At 40.0% G+C, this 17772-nt stretch overlaps 1 protein-coding gene across 4 annotated transcripts in view; it reads right to left on the reverse strand.

The window, feature by feature from the left end:
- HERC4 (HECT and RLD domain containing E3 ubiquitin protein ligase 4) overlaps window positions 1-17511 on the reverse strand; it is a 34482-nt gene extending 16971 nt beyond the window's left edge. For 2 of the 4 annotated variants that reach the window (XM_062000745.1, XM_062000741.1), the window contains exons 1-11: window positions 17408-17511; window positions 16313-16418; window positions 14791-15082; window positions 11826-11985; window positions 10321-10397; window positions 7903-8124; window positions 6390-6481; window positions 2968-3098; window positions 1848-2008; window positions 1399-1475; window positions 56-180 (exon numbers count right to left, since the gene is read on the reverse strand). In XM_062000745.1, coding sequence (XP_061856729.1) covers window positions 56-180; window positions 1399-1475; window positions 1848-2008; window positions 2968-3098; window positions 6390-6481; window positions 7903-8124; window positions 10321-10397; window positions 11826-11985; window positions 14791-15016 — 1271 coding nt within the window. In that variant the 5' untranslated portion in view covers window positions 15017-15082; window positions 16313-16418; window positions 17408-17511. The other 2 variants (XM_062000742.1, XM_062000744.1) reach the window with 2 other exon arrangements.
- Window positions 17512-17772: the final 261 nt, after the last annotated feature.

Genomic DNA, 17772 nt, shown 5'->3' on the forward strand with positions numbered 1-17772 from the left:
GCCCAACTTGTAAAGAAAATTATGAAAGACAGCTTCTTTCCTCAACATCACTTACTTAGCTATCTCTACAGGCAGTCTTCCTGATGGGAAAGTCAGCAATCTTTGAATAAATGTTTCATTCACAGTCCAGATCTGCTTCAACAAGTCAGGATACCTAAAATCATCTGGTGGCACCATGTTCTAAATTTTCAAGAAAGTATAAAGAATCAGGCATACCAAATTGACTTCCAGAAAAATCAGTCCTGTGGTTATGCTCTTCATCTCTTCATTGACTGACAATTTGCCTACCCAGATTACTGCTGTGAAATTTGCTGCTATGATAGCAGTTCTGCTTTCACTATGAAAGCAGAGCATACACCAATAACATCTAGATCAGCGGGTTAAAACTCACACCACAGCTTACCTAACGTCCAACTCCCTAAATATACAGTGCTTTTCTATATGACAAACATTAAGTAAGCTGTAGATATGAGTAGCAAGCACCTCTTTTCCCTAGTCACTATGAGGCATTTAGTTCTCTGCCGAGCCATGAGCATACAGAAAAACAGCCCTTTGGACAGCTGCTCTCCCACTCCAGAGCCATCAGACTCCTCTGAGAATGAATCATGTTTCTCTGAACATTTACTGCATCATCAGATGAGCTGCATTTTGATGTGCTGCTCATATCAGATGAATTCCAGGGAGATTTCTAAGAGTTGAGAGGATCAGAATTCAAGACCACTGTTTTGAGCAAGGGCATTGGTTCAAAAAGAGATGGTCAACAGCATGAAAAATAAGATTAAACTAGTAAAAAGAAACATATTTCTCTTGAGCATGCAGATCGACAACATAGCTGACTCAGTATAATGATGACTAGCTGTTGCCTAAAATCAGTACTTCCAATCCTGTCCTACAGGATCTTGATGAGAAACCCTCTTGTGTCCAGCCAAGGCGACATTTAAACCCAGGAAGAACAAACTCAGGCAGCTGAGCTGCCCAAAAACTAACTTGAGAAAACAAACAGATTTTGGCTGAAACCCCTTAACTGGCAAGGACACACAAGTCCCTGGAGTACAGTACTCTCATAACTTTGAAAGAATTCAATACAAATTACCAAACTAAAGAGTACTAAAAGGGATATTTTTGCAGCATCAAAGTTCAGCTATTGCTAATACTCTTTGTACAGAACAAGCACAGTAACTGCATTCATACAGTCTCCAGTTCACCTCAATTAGTCAGTCAGAATCTATTTCTGCAATTATGAAAATTGCACATGAGCAAGTTTAAGAAAGGAGTTTTTAATAGACAAGTTTTGAGCCTGCTCTAATCAATGTTACAACGTAGTCATGCATCTTTTAAAATACATCAGAAAAATTAAAACTTACAGACTTTGGAACTAAATTGTATTTAATTTGTTACCTGTGGATAGAAGTAGTGAGCAAAACTTTGGTCCCCACCAGAGAAAATTCTCTTCACACAATACCACTCTTCACTGTCTGCAATAGGAATAAAAACCAGGCAACTGTGAAAATGTGGATTTGAGAAATGAGTAAGACACTGTAATCAACACTCCATTAGAAAAAGGTTTCTTTGTTACATAACCTCAATGAAGCAATACAATAGCTAAGACGATCTTTAAATGAGGGAAATGCTAACAGCTTGAAGTTTCAGGTCTGGTGCTAATAAAGGGCCTAACTCAACAGCACAAGTAAGCATGTTATTTCCTACAGGAGGACCTTAGGGAATAGAGCACGGTGAAAACTTCAAAAGAAAGTGCTTATAGCTTGTATTTACTTTAAATCTCAAGATTTTGAAGACATTATAAAGGAACAAGAATCCAAGAAGTAAATATGCCAGATGTTGCTTACCTGTGGTCATCGGGCATTGAGTACTGTAAGGAAGCCAGTTTCCTTTGACTGTGAAGGGACTTTTCCTGTTACTGGTTGTTCCTGTACCTAATTGCCCATTACCTCCGAGTCCAAAAGAATAAATTCTTCCAGATGAAGGAACAAACGCAGTGGTGTGCTGCCTAGGGCAAACGAAATTCAGTAACAAAAACCTAAGCGTTTTAACATGCAGGTCAGCCTAAGAATTGTGTTAAACAGCATATTAAAGGTCCCAGAGTATCAAGCACTCCAGTCCTCTACTGGTGATACTCCATTTATACTCCAATAGGCAACATTCCATTTGCTTGGAAAAGTTAATGGAACGGATATACCAGGCTCTGCCTAGAACTCCTGCTTAGCCACACTCTGATCTTTAGAGCATAGCCCTAGACACTCAGACATTTCAAGTTTCCACCAGAGTGGCTGCAACTCCTTTCCCCTCCTACTCTTCCCTCTCCTGTCACGAGTCTGGGAAGAACTAGCATTGAATTTATGTAAAAAAGGGAACGGGTCCACTAAATGTCAATCAGGCTGTTGAAAGATAGGTTTATATTTACATCCTTTAACCCAAATAACAAAGTGTGTTCATCTCTTTAAAAAGTGCTGTCTCCCTCCTAGAATGTAATTCTTTAGACAGGAGCATTTTCACGTGTGCTGGGAATTTTTCCAACTTTTTAGGTGCTGTTACAACATATACAATAAAACCCCACTAGGAACTGAAGTGCTGTACAGCATTATGGGTATTTCACAAAACAAGTTAAAGAGTTTCCAGATTTTATCCTGATCCTCAGTGCTGCTCACATACCCCAAACACACTGTTCTTTTAGCAGGAAATGATAAAGTGACAGCAATAAACAACACCTTCACACTGGTTATTCACACTTCAGTCTAGAAAAATCAGAGCCTCTCAAGTAGAGTAACTTCCTTTAGTTCCTCTATTGCATGTTTTTAAAATCCCAGTAAAGTCTCTAGAGTTGTTAAAGATCATCTTGAGATCCCTAACCACAACAGGTATGAAAAAAACTACTTCACACTGCAATACATATGAAGTTTTGTATAAAACAAGTTACTTATAAGATACGTAGTGCAGAATAGAGCTTACCTGCCACAAGTGATTTGTGTGACAACGCTTCCCATAAGTTCAAAAACCTTCCTTGGGTTTATCTCATGGCTGGTAGAGTTATGACCCAACTGACCATAGCCTCCAGCTCCAAATGTAAAAACCCCACCTTCCTAAACAAATAAACCATTTCCATTAAAATGACAGTATATCTCAGAATAAGAAACTTAACAGAAAGAGGGCTTTAATAAACCTCCTTGTCTGGTGATTTTGGAATTGTGGGGAAAGGAGGAACAAAATATACATGCAAAAGAGGGCCCTGACACACAGAAGGGTCACAAGTTAACTGCAGTTATGAGAACATGGCATAGTTATTAAGTTTTACCTTATTTGTGTTAAACTGCCTTCCTGTAATCTCCACATTATTACACAATAGTGCTGCCATTAATTTGTGTCATTAATAGATAATAATCCTTGTTTTGCCTCTTTTCCAGTTTTCTTGATGAACTACAACAGTATATAAACTCAGACTATTAAAAGAAAGTATACTTTGGCTTTTAGATCCTGAACACAAATTCTGAAGCAATTACCAAATAGGAAGCTGCCCTCCTCAGGCAGATGATGCAGAGTATGACTGAAAGTCAGCTTCGTTATTTGAAAGCATAGGAAACCAGAAAATTTCAACATAGTTGTAAGGCAAGTCATTTTCAAAGGTGTTTTTGATTAACTTAATCAAGAAATTAACCAAAAACTTCAATGAAAGATCATTAAATCAGAAACATTTTCAGAAGTTATACAAATTACCTTACAACAACTTTGAAACTTTCCAAATGCTTTGAAACTGTAAAGCTGTTTCTTTCAATCCTACTCTGCATCAGACTGGACCTCTGCTGGAAACCAACATTAAAATGGCAGCGTCCGCTGAGATAAACCAACAGCCTCATTCACTGAATCAGGATAACGAACAGTGACAGGTTTCTCTGAATTTCAGAAGGACTCGAAGGCTTGCACATACACACAGTACTGTCTACAAAAGATGAGCCAAGATCCTTCTGCAAGGCCTGTCATGCACAGCAAAAGGGAGCTATACAAAGGGGTGACCTAAATAGGCCCATACAACACATCCAATATCAATTTCAGGATTACGAAGTTGTCACATCTTTTTCAGTCAAAGCAAGAGAATATTTTAAGGACAAACAGCAATTGTTTGCGATCGGCCTTTTCCTTTGTAGAAAATTGTGTATTAGTAACGAAAGTACAACCACACTTAGGTAGATCATATTCTTCAAAATACAATCATAGAATCAAAGAATGGCAGGGTTGGAAGAGATCTTTAGAGATCATCTAGTCCAATCCCCCTGCAGAAGCAGGTTTGCCTAGATCAGGTCACATAGGAACATGTCCAGGCGAGTCTTGAAGACCTCCAAGGAAGGAGACTGCACAACCCCTCTGGGCAGCCTGTGCCAGGGCTCCCTCACCTCAACAGTGAAATAGTTTTTTCTTATGTTTAAGTGGAACTTTTTGTGTTCCAGCTTCATCCCATTACCCCTTGTCCTGTTACTATCTAATAACCTTCTTACTTGCTTTAGTGTAAAAATTCGAACTAACACTGTAAAAAACCCCATGTATTTTCCAAAAGTAAGCAAACACAGGTTTATTTTTTCTTCAGAAATAAAAGATTTAAAGTAGCTACTCTCAAAATTCTAATGTCTTCCACAACAACATTCTGAATTCAACAGATTTAGACATGAAACAGATATTTAGTCATTTGCCCAAATCTTAATCAGCCAGGACTGTTCTCTGCTGTTGTCAGCAGTAAACCCAAAACATTCTGTTTATTGAGAGTGATGAATGGGAAATGTCAAAATTTTAATACATATTGATTTATATCTAAACGTTGAAATCTAATCCAACTATCAAAAGGCAGAAGAGTACAGAAGACAATTATTTAAAGTAAGACATGTATGTATTATTTTACTCATTAAAAAATCAAGGTACTTAGCATCACTTGATACCTGAAAGACGCTATTCTTATATTCACTGGTGAGAGCACTTGCATTATATGTTCTACATTGGTCCTAGAAGTTTCCAAGTAAGTTTAGAAGTTTAAAAATGTGACTCCAAATAATGCATTTTGCCTTCTACATGCCTGTTGGCTATCTGACACACTCCTCCTCTCTATTTTAATCAATTCTTATACCTGTGTACTCACTAGCTGCACCGACACAGAACACATGCTTTTTGCCCAATCAGCCTTGAAATAAACAACCAACTTTTTGTAGAACCTCACAGTACAGTACTTACTATTGACTTATGTAAATCTTCAATTTCTTCTACTGGTTTGCCAATGGTATGTAAATAACTGCTGAGCAACAGCAGATGGAAGAGAGGAGGGAGAATGTGTGAGAGCAACAAGTCTGCAGACATTAAAGTCAGTGAAGGAGAGGGAGGAAGTGCCCAGGTACCAGAGAAGCTATTCTCCTGCAGCCATGGAGGCCACAGTGGGTAGTGATCCATCTGCAGCCTGGGCAGGACCTCGCTCCCGAGGGAGGCTGTGACCCTGTGGGAAGCCCAAACCAGAGTAGGCTCCTGGCAGGACCTGGGAACCCGTGGAGAGAGGAATACCAGCACAAGCGTGGAGTTTCTAAACTGCAGCCCATGGGAAGGATCTCCACTGAAGAAGTGGAGGATTGTCTCCTGTGGGAGGGACCTCACACTGCTACAAGTGAAGGAAGGGAGGAGGAACGAGCAGCAGAGACATGTCATGCACTGACCACAATGCTCACTCCCTGTAACTCTGTACCATGCGGGGAGAGGAGGCAGAGAAGGCGTGAGTGAAGCTGAGACCAGGAAGAAGAGGGGACTTGGGAAGAAGGTGGCTTAAGATTCAGTTTTATTCCTCATTACCCTACTCTGACTTCTCATTGTTAAGAAGTTAAATTAGTTTCCCGAAGTCAAGTCAGTTTTGCCCCAACAGTAACTGCTGAGTTATCTTCCTGTCCTTATCTTGACCTATGAGCCTCTTGTATTTCCTCCTCTGTTCATACACAGGAATCCCCTCAGCATTTAGTTTAAATTAAAAATTAACTTGGTCTCATCAGTGATAACTGCACTGCTACGGGCACTACAGTCAGAAAAAAGCTAATCTCTTTAGGATACACTGATGTAAATATCAATATCTGCATAACTTTAATAACACAACATGCACTGTCATATGAGGAATGCTGTATTTTATATGCTCAGTTTCACCAAATCTGAGAAAAATATTAAACCACTGAAAGAGCTCCTGTATTTGGTAAGGTTTTTTAAAATATTTAACCATTCTTCCACTGTTTCCTCAACTTCATCCAATAAACTTTGATAACATTTTATGCAGAATTTTGTTTATTATTTCTTACTCAGGTAGCATCTTCTCCTGAAAATACTAGAAAAGCAACATATACACATATCTTTCAATACTATACCTTTGTAAGGGCAGCAGTATGATCTTCTCCACAACATATATGAACAACCTTCTGAGTCCTCAGTGACTTTAGCAGCGTAGGAAAGTACCTGTCTGAAAGGTTTAATTTAGCAGTAGATGGCTTATTGTGAGAATAGAAAAATAAAATCAGAAAACAGAGTTTTGCTCAATTCTTCTAATTTGATTCAAGTCAAACAAGCACTTCAAATTTGTTATCACATAAACGGGGGACGGTACTATACTGAAATACTTTGTAGCAAATAACCTGGATTTCACTAGCATCCTATGTCAAAACATAAATCATGAAATATGCAACAGTAGGTTAGAAAAAAAATGAGAAAACAAATGACAGTTGTTTTGAGTTGTGTGCTTCATGTTTTTAAAGTGTTCCTAAAAATTGGTATCAGTTGGCCACAGCTGAATATTACCAAACATGTAACACAATGGAACACTGGACAATTAGGAAGCATAACAAACTTCCCTCCATCACCAGAACAAATCAACTTTGTCATCCAGTTGCATGAAGACAATTTTTTGTAATGTTAATGTCAATGTCTTAAAATTTGTCAGGTACACTAAGATGCCAGGAAGACATATCAAGGAATAAAAAGGAATTTTACTGAAAAGTGATGCTATACAAACAACAGGGGTCATACGTATTCCAAGCAACAACATGGAGACGAAACTGAAGTCTCCTGTGAAAATTTGATCTCTGAAAAGTATATGTAGTTCTCATGCCACGTGAGCATGACCAGATTTAAAGTGCTAATTGAGATATTAAGTTTAACTACAACATGTTCTCCCTTCTCTTAAATGGTGCTGACACAATGAACCTGTGAGAAAAATCTCAATTCATGAAAATAGACTGGTCTATACTAAACTGTGTATTACAGGTATCTGACAGCAGGTATTCCCATCTTGGAGCCCTGTGTGCAGATAGTGTGTGTGTAACAAAGCTAGAAAGAAACAATTTTTTTTGTCTAACCTAAACACATGCTTGAAATTGTTAATGAGTATCAACACCCCAGTAGAGGAAATTCTGTGGTTAGCTGAAATTTGTGAATGATTATCAAAAGTGGCCCAAGAAAGGTAGATACCCACAGGGTTCTAAAACAATGAAGATGCCTTAAATGTTCCTACTAAGGACAAGGAAATAGCTTTGCTAGATTACTGGTCAAGCAATTCCTCTACCTAAAATTCAGTTTGAACTGTAACTACTGCACAATATCTTAATTCAATCCCATTCAGAGTTTAAGTCACAGAAAAATCTAGAACAAGGGAAGAAAACAAGTCGAGCAGGCTACAATTTCAAAATAACACCATCAGAATTTTCATTACTAACAGCTGAAGGGAAAAAAAAACCTGTCTTCCTTATGCAATCTCACGACACCAGCACTCTCCAGCAATGTTCAACAAAGGTTTCTTGTCTCTGCTACCTTTCTAGGAACGCTGCTGTTTTAGATTACAAACCAAGACCTTCAGCATGAAATTTTATTGAAGTATTGTTTACGTACCATTCTCATCATTAAGACCCAGCTGCCCAAATTTGTTGCGGCCCCATCCAAAAATGGCTCCAGAAAGAGTTAGTACAAAACTATGAGCTCCTCCTGCTGCGATCTGTGCAAAAGGGATTCCCAGCAGAGATTTAATCACTTGTGGCGAGTTTTGTTTTTTGTACTCGTAACCTAAGCCCAGCTGGCCATATTTATTTTGTCCCCAGGAAAACACTTCACTTCCTGTTTAATGGGAAAAAAAGCCACACACAACCAAAACAAGAAATATAATCAATACAATTACTTACTCTAAGAAGCTAAAAGTTAGACAGTCTTCAAATATTTTTGAGCTCAAAAATGCATATAAATTACTCACTTTTGAGGCTAAGCATTCTCATGTTGTTTGCAGGCACTCAACTCAAATATTTGATCAGACTGACAGTATCTAAAAATCACATTTAAAACACTCCATTCTACTCTTAATATTCCTGTTTCAATAATGTTGGTTGAGTTTGGTTATTACAAAGCAAGATGTTGTTCCATTGGGACTTCCACTATTACACATAACTGCACACAGAGATCTTGTTGCTATTGCATACTAGTCACACGAAAATTTCCAATTGCCAATCACAAGGCTCATTTAAGCTTTTCTACAGTAACAATATTTTCACATACAATTTAAGCAGCATATATATTATAAACTTTTAAACATTGTATTAATGATATGACCACTGAAGTACAAAGTTTGTAACATCACTGGATGCTTGATAAAGAAAAAAAAAATATTGTGAAGAATCACAAATCAGAGAGCTGTTTATGTTCAGATGGCCCTCAAAATAAAATCTTCTATTGAATGATCAACATTTTGCTAAAGTATTTACTATCCTAAAGATCAACACCTAATCACAAAGATATTTTGATTTTGCTGATGTGATGTCTTTCAAACAGTAATGCTACCTCCAAACAGGAACATTTCCTGTGTCTCTCCTACCTCTTTTTCTAGCAACAGTTTTATCAAGATGGAAAACAATGAAACCTATCCCCTGGGAAATAAGTAGAATCCAAGACACCGGTATATTTAAACAGTAACAATTAAAAAAAGCCAAGTCAAATCAAAACCAACCAGGCAAAAAAAAAATCCAAACAAACCACCACTTCTGTGCAACAATCTTCCTAACACCAAAGAATCCTGCACCAAACATTTATAATCACATGAACGAATCCACTTGATCAATGTCCCACATATAGAACTAAAAATACTACAAAGTCTCCTCTCAAAAATGCCAGATTCAAGTAAGTTCATTCCATTTTCCTCCCTGTGTGGATCAGTTTAAGGCCATAACCTTGCTAACATCCAGCAGGTTCTCTCACAACCAGAAAAAACAAAAATAAGAACATAATAAAAAATCAACCCTACAATGCATGTGAAGAACAGAAGCATAGAGCTGCAAATCTAGGACTTGGCAAAAGGACAGTGACACTGTTTTTGAAGCTTGTCACTCTTTAAAAACTGAGTGAATTTTACATTACAAACTACTATTATATTCTTGCATCTCTGAGCAACAGAACACTTAACAGCACAATTCTGATACTCCCCACATTCTACTGCAGATCTTAACCCAAGCAAAGGGTTATCTGTAAATCTCGTCTGCTCACCCTGAAAAGAAAAGGAATCTCACGAGGTTGTAAAGTTGCCTAGCACAGAAAACACTCAGTATGAGCCCATGAAGTCATGTACAGTATCAAGGCACATATGGTCAGTATAAACCAGTAAAGGAAAAAAAAACAAGGAAAAAATTCAATATACAATTAATATTCATCAATTAATTAAATGAACAGTAAATTTCAATTCATATTAATTTCCAGAGAGCTATACTAACTAGACATGCAACACTAACACAAATCAGACCAACTAAGTGTGTTCTCATAGCTCCAGCCAGTTTTGAAGACAGATATTTAAACCTTTGAAGAGATGGGTTATAATGTGACATGATACTTTAACTACAGAACCACCAAAAAAAGAGAGGCTTTGCAGTAGAAAAGCAGACAAGGAAGTAATTGCCTGAAAGACTCAGTAACTTGAAGACACAACTTAAACCAGACTAGTGACAAAGCAGAATGCTAGCAGGTTAAAAAAAACCCCACAAGATCAAGAAAAGGAGAGATATAAAAATTAAGAAGTTACATGACAGGAAGATGGGGAAAAAAAAGTTTAAAAAGTGTGAGGAAAAAAAAGCAGAACATCACAACACTTGTTTGTACGTTTACTTTTTAAATTCAACCTTACACCATTAAATTACACACCCCCTACCAATCTGAAATCCCATCTTTGTTAATTAGTGGCATATTTTAAAACATTTCCTCTTTAAAAACGATAAATATTGAAACCTTTAGGACTACCTGGTAAGAAATCGCACAAGACTTTAGAATTTGGCTTACCTTTTGAGAGTGCTAGTGAGTGATAGTAACCACAAGCAACTTGAACAATCTGGATCTCTGATAAGCTTTTAATATTTCTAGTGAGGTAAGAAAACAAAGGAAGTATTAAGCTACTAGGTCATGGTATGAAATATCAAGTCACAGCAAAGGGTAACATGAAAAAAGTTATTCCTTTTCACTGAAGTATATATGAAACTTACTTAAATCTCTTAACTTCAATTAGAAGCTATTTAGGTAAGTTTTGAGTCAAAGCTGCTTCTATTCTAACACTTTAAAGAAGAAATTCGGCCTTACTTTACATTTAATAAAGTCAGTAAAAGATCATAATGAAGAATTAGGGAGGTTTGTGTGCTAGGAATGAGACGTCACACAGCTGAATGGGGGAAATGAGTATCAGACACAAGAAGAAAATTATTCTTTCCACTTTATGAAAGAAAAAAGGTTTTATAATCTTCTTCATGTTAATAGATACAAAGACTGAATTACTTTGTTACAAGTTCAACACTAAATTTTTCGTCTCTACCAATACTAAATTCAATCAAAGCTTCACTTTACAGAGCTATCAAGTATTACACAATATTCCCAAAAAATGAAAAATGAGAAGTACACATAAATGTGCATTAAATCTAGTATGTTTTCAACTTTTGATAAGAAAAAACAGGAGTTTCTAAACGATCTTTGGGCTCTTAAATTGGCTACAGAAAAAAAAAATGTTATTTCTATCTTTCAGATTCATATATATGGCAGAAAAAGCTACAGTAAAGTTATGAATTACTAATACTCCAAGGAATTGTTGCTTTTGTGTATCTCTTTCCTATGTAAAAACAAAATCAAAAACCAAAACCTTCACCTTGCAAACCTACTGCTACAGACAGTTCCACTGGTTTCAGTGAACCTATTCATCACAGCAAAAGTGTGGGCTTCAGCTAGCTGGAATGCTCACAGCACGCTGAAAACACGCAAGTGAATTTGGCTGGCATTCCTTTTTATAACTAGCAGGTATATTATTTAACCATAGCTAAAAAAAAAATGGGGATATGAAGAGAAGTACCTACTGGTACTTCTACTGCTACTACTTCTACTACTGGAGGTAGCAACAGCAGACCAGACAGCAAACACACCTTCTTCATATGTACTCCTACAACTGGTTTTGAAAGTTTACCATTCTACTTCTCTTTAACTTCTCTTAAATGGTAGTTACCAATCCCCATTCACATTCTTAAAACACTCATCCTACTTGTCCCACATAACTCTCATTTTTAGCTTATGATTATTTAAAAAAAAAACAACAAAAACCCAACACCAAAGTAAACCAAGAGAGCTCGTAACACACTGCTCACGTAAGCTGAGTGTTCGAGAAAAGAAACTCTGCAGCTTCCAAGTGCCATAGCTGAAGTACACCTTTTAATGTGTGGTTTTCATTATAACAGCAAGATAGCGCCACCAATGTGATTTAGGCACTTTATTAAAAAAGTATGAACTAATATGCAGTAATCATTTTTCACCTGGGCACTCTGATGCATTCCTCTGTTCCTGGCAAGCCAAGCTGTCCGTCAGTAGCTAGACCCCAAGCATATACTTGACCCTTGTCATTTAATGCTAGAGTATGGGCTTCTCCACATGATACAGCTACAATATTTTGGGCGTCCAGTGCACCAACATGCTCTAAAGAGGAAGATAAAAAAGTTAGCAGTAGTTTAAAAAGAAACCCAAGCTCGTGCTGTCAAAGACAGTTATACTCAGTCCCAAGATATCAATTGAAATGATACAGAAATAAGTCCAGAAATTTTTTATTTGAAATTATAAGCATGCTATTGTAGGAGAAGTAAGTTAAATTTGACACCTCAAAGTAACCAAATAACAACTGTATCCAGAGCAATATACAGATGTGGACAAAACCTGCGGTTTGATCATAATGGTTACTCCTAATCTTGTAATCTGAAAATGAGTGCAGAAACTCAATTAACATTAAGGTCAAACAGATTACTGTCAAATGACTACATGTGTAGACATTATGTAAGAGGAAAACGTTCAACCTCAGCAAATTAACTTCACCTATTCATTATTAACAAAAAAGCCTGCAAAACAAGGCAGGGCAAATCAAACACTAAAGCTACTGCATTTTGCAATTGTCTACACAATGTTCTCTTTATAATGCAAAATACTGTAGAAACAGATCCTAAAGAGTAATTTTTCTAGATATAGAGTGCATGTCTCTGAAAAGTAAACACTAAAACATCTATGATTTTCCTGTAGCCTGTATGAATACCATTGAATACATTTGGAACAACTCAGAGCTTGGTTTTGTGCTTACGATTTGTGATCAGAAGTCTAACAATAATAAAGTGGAAAAATATCATCATGGTCTGTCATTAAGGCTGAGATTTGCAACAGCCTCCTTAAATAAAAGTCTTCTGGACATTTTATGCCCAGTTTTCCAACACATTAATTCTCTTCCTGGCTAAGAATGGCACAACACTGAAAGCACCTGTGGATCATCAATGTAACATACACTGTAAACACAGTGTAAGTCCATTTCAAAACAGTAGCTGACACCATCTGCAAGATAACAGGCACTCCATTTCCAAAATAAAGTAACACAAGCAACAGACTTATGTTTTTTTTGTACAGCTGGTGTGATTAAAGAGGTTACCACCCCAATTCAGCCCATTACAGCCTCCATAGCTCTGCCTGGGGAAGAGGTCACATAAACGCTCTGCAGTCTCTGCCAACAGCATGAAGATTAGCTCAGACTATCTTCACCAGCTGCTGAACTAGCCAAGCTGACTTTGCCTAGTATGGATTAAAGGACATCTACACAAGTAAAGCTCTGTGGGGAGGCAAGAGGGAAAGCGCAGCTGCACAGTGCCACTGGTGGCATGGAAGTCGGTGACAAAATTATCTCCAGTTAGGAGAAATACATTCAAAAAAGAGCACCTATCCGTTTGTGAAGACGGTTCTCTTTGGACTGCATAAGTAAAGTTACCCTGACGTTATGACTTGACATTAGATCATTCAACATCATAGAATCATAGAATGGTAGGGGTTGGAAGGGACCTTTAGAGACCATCTAGTCCAACCCCCCTGCAGAAGCAGGTTCACCTAGATCATGATCAGTAACCTCTACATGAAAAATAAGTGAAGAAGAAAGGACATAACAATCCTCACAACTGCAGTGTCTGAGCACATTATAAAAGATTCACAGGTGTTTGCCCATTACATATGAAAGCTCATACATTGCTGTTTAAAAAAACCAAACCATGGACATTGAAAAAGTCAGATATTTCTGTTGTGACTATTAGATTTCAAAGAAAATTCATCATCATTTTCAAAGTAGGTAAAAAGTACCCAGAGTTTGACAAGCTGAATTTCTATTCGTGTTCATGAAGTAGATGTTTGCACAGGATTAGAGTTTATCAGTTTTAATATCCACTTACTGTTTCCCAATAGAAGTCCAAATTACTCTAAAAAGTTACATAATATCTACACACACATATCAAAAAAATCTTTACTTGGCACCAAGTAGAAACTGTGAATAAAGGAGAACTACTAAAATCCTGCCTAACACCTTCTTTCCATTTGAAATATTTGTATCAACTATTGTGCCAAGTAACATGTACAATTGGTACAGCAATGATTAGAATAAAGTCTTACTAAGCCTTTTCAGTCTGCTTATGTTATGCTTTGAGTACTGTCAGAAGCACTGCTCCATGTCTCTCAGTAGCACGCAGATATGACTCACGCACAGCTCGGAAGGGAGCCCATGTGCACACTCCTCTGCAGTCCCTGCAAGATGTTTACCCACTTCTGCTACAGAGCTGCACTAGCAGGAAGCAGAAAACACACATGTAACATAGATAAGCAGAAAAAAAGCCCAAAGAAGTTTTACATTGCATACTTTGGGCTTTTCCAGACCCTCTTCCTGTAGCACTGCATATGCTGAGTGACAAGTCTTCTATCAACAGTTTTATTTTTAGTTCTTAAAGAAAAAATAATTGCCAACATTGCTTTAATCAGACCTGCTCTACATCACGTATTAGATGATTAAAAACACATTTCTACCAGATTCCAGTAGCCAAACCCACACATCCAGCACCATGCTAATCCATGTATTGAAGCAAGTCACCTCTCACTGATTTTAAAAACAGCCACCAAGTCTCTCGTGGCCTTGGGTAAAGTAATTCCATGCTGAAGGAAAAAAAAAAATAGTGCCATGGTTGATCTGCACATCAGGCAAAAACATGGGGTGATGGCCACATTCACAGCTGGTTGCTTCCAACCCTCACAAGATGCCATCCAGGCAAAGGAATGCCTTTCAAGTTAAAAACATGCCCATTCTTGGACAAGCTACTGTGCACACAATTCAGCACACATACACACTGGCAACCTTGGGTTCAATGTAGCATTATGAAACGAAAAATACATGTACAACCACATATACTCTGCACAATTCTTGACTTATAAACTTACCAGGTCTTTTTCTAGCTTTTTCATGTCCTAGTTGTCCTAGATCATTGCATCCACATGTATAAACAGTCCCATCATCCAGGACAAAAACAGTATGTCTCAGTCCACATCCTACGTCTCTGACTCTTTTATTTAAGAAAAAGTCACTTTTTCTGGGTTCCAAAACAATCTCTTCATCAATTCCACCCAGTCCAAGTTGTCCAAAAGACGCATTTCCCCAACACAACATGTTTATGCTTCTCTCGATCACCGAGATCTTCCAACTTCACTTGTCTACAATATCCCCTCTGCGTAGCTGTTCAAAAAAACAAAGAAAATGGATGTTTTTTTCAGTATTGTCCCTAAGGTTTATCTCCTACATAGCATGTAATCCACAAGTTCACTTTCTACATACCAATATACTGAAACTGAACAATTTTTCACAGTGTGATTTACTTTCATGGAGGATATTGACATGAATTCTGCAGTAAAATGCTTTCCTTCCTACTTCAAATACAGCTTTTAAGATTTACAAGTCCTTAGTTTTATAAAACTTTGTTTCACCAATTTAAAACATCATTCTTGGGAAAACTTCTCCAATCCCTAATGCAGATCTAGATGAATGGAAGCTGAGACCAATTATAGACAGTGGAAATGACCTCAAACATCTTTTAAGGAGACTGTAGAGGCTGGGTGCTGCGTGACTCCAGAAAACACTGTGTACAGCCTCAAGATCATCCCCCCCAAAAAATGTTTGACTCACAGCTTGGAAAAAATTGGTCAGCACCAATCAATCCAGTTATGCAACACGAAGAGTAATATGATGTGTCAATCATTACATTTAAACAACTATGAGTCAACTCAACTTACAATTTGAAAAAATAGCTGGAACTCAAGTCCTCAGTCTTGAGCCCTGAGACACAAACCCTCCCATGCAAATGCCCATCCCAAATGCCTAAATTGCAATTACTAGTATTTGTGCTGACAGGCTCTGTATCTATTTAGAAATATTATGCTTCTCTTTCGTTTCCAGTGTTGCGGATGATGAAGAATTTGACAATGTTTTCACTATTACTTATGCTACACTTGCGCAACAATAAGTTCCCTCAATGTTTTCAGAGCAATTTAAAAATCAATGCAATACGCTGCAAAACTGCTATAAATTTTCATCTGTGACTGTTACTTTGAAGTCAGTATGAATAACGTAATGTGGAACACAATGCACTACAAATGTGTTTGGTTTTACGTTCTGCAGGGTCATAACACGTGTAAACCACCTAAATATAAAACTGCTCAGAGAAGCAAGCCATCGGTTAACACCTAAGCGTTACAAAAACCAAAGAAGGGCAAGACTCTTGCCAGCACAACAGGTTCAACTATTTTTCCTCTGCAAATGTCAAAATGCTTCTTTTTGTGATCTCATTAAAAAAGAAAAAAGACCTCCCAAACCAGTCAAGCAGCTTAAAATATATTGCATGTTGTTTACCTATCTTGGGAGCTGACGCATGATCAAATACTTCCCTAGCTATCACTAGCTATATCCTACCACATTCAGAAGGGGACATCAAAATGAAGACATCTTCAGTTAAGACATAGCTATGCAACAGCAAACTTCACACATCTGTAGCAGTGATTGCAATGCAAGCTTCAACCTGCAACACAAGAAGTTAGAAAAGATGCGTGATTATAGTTCCAAGGTTTCCGTAGTCAAGATTTATCTCCATCTCAAGGGGGGCAAAAAGTTCTCCTTTCTACGGAAATGGATATGCAGTTCCGTTGAAGGTGGGGGCTTTTGTTTTAAGAGTCAGAGGCCACAGAAATTTTGTACTTTGATCTCAAATCACGGCTGTATTTTATCCCCATAGTCCTGAAAGCCAGCTCACGCTGTCAGCTGCCGGATACTACCATGTGTGACGTCAAAAGCAGTCCAACGCGGACATCAAACAGAAAACGCGAGGGAAACCAGCTAGCTCATGTTTCTACTGGCAGAGAGTAGGTAACGGAGCTAGGGAAAGACTCTGGATGGCTTCTGCTGGCTGTTGCGGGACGAGTAACCGTGCTGGGCACGGACCCTGACGCGCTCTTAAAGCGCCCGAGGACTGCCCCACAAGCTGCCGCCCGCCTCGGCCGCCCCTTCCCGCGGGACTCCGCCCGCGTTCCCCGACAGGCGGCCGAACGCGGTCAGTCTGCGGCGGCTTAACGGCTCCACTCCCTCAGGCACAGCCTCCCCGGGCGCCGCCGCTGGGGTGCGGAGAGCGGCCGCGCAGCGGGCGGGGCGGTGGTGGCCCTGGCCCCGGCGAGCACAGGTCGGCGGCCGGAGCGAGGCCTCCGCCCGTTCCAACGAGGGCGGCGCGAGGCGCCGGGGTCCCCGCAGCGAGCCCCGCGGCTGCTGAGCGGCGGCGCCCGTAACAGTCCTAAAACCGCCTGGCCCACTGGCCGCCACGCACCTGCCCCCCCCGCTCCCCCCCGCCTCGTCCCGCCCCGCCCGGCTCCCGCGGCCGCCGTCCCACCCGCCTCACGGTGGGGCCCCGCGGACCGAGCGCGGCCCCGTCCACTTTCCCGTCCACCCCGCGCGTCCGAAGGGCGGCAGCGCCCGGCTCCACAGTGGTCCGGCGGCGCGCCACGGCCCGGCGGAACTCACCGGAGGCGAGGCAAGGCGCTCCGCTCCCCTCCGCGTCACCAGGCCGCGCCCAAGCCGGTCCCGCCCGCCGCAGGCACCCTCCGGCCGCCGCGAGGGCGTGAGCAGCCCAGGCGCGGCGCGGTCGCAGGGCCCGGCCGCCGCTCCTGCGCAGGCGCCAGCTCTGCGGGCGGGGCCGCGGCGCGCCCGCCGCACCAAGCGCCTCCCGCCGGCAGCTCGCGGCCTCGTGGTCGGGGCCGGCGACGCAGGGGCGGCGCGGCGTGACGTCAGCGCCGGTGCCGTGCCCCGGGGTGGCGGCGGAGCGCGGGCCCCGCGCAGGGCGCGGAGGGGGATGACGGTGGGGCGGCGAAGGCCGGAGCGGCGCTGCG

The sequence above is a fragment of the Colius striatus genome, chromosome 8, assembly GCF_028858725.1.
Source record: "Colius striatus isolate bColStr4 chromosome 8, bColStr4.1.hap1, whole genome shotgun sequence".
Classification (NCBI taxonomy): Eukaryota; Metazoa; Chordata; class Aves; order Coliiformes; family Coliidae; genus Colius; species Colius striatus.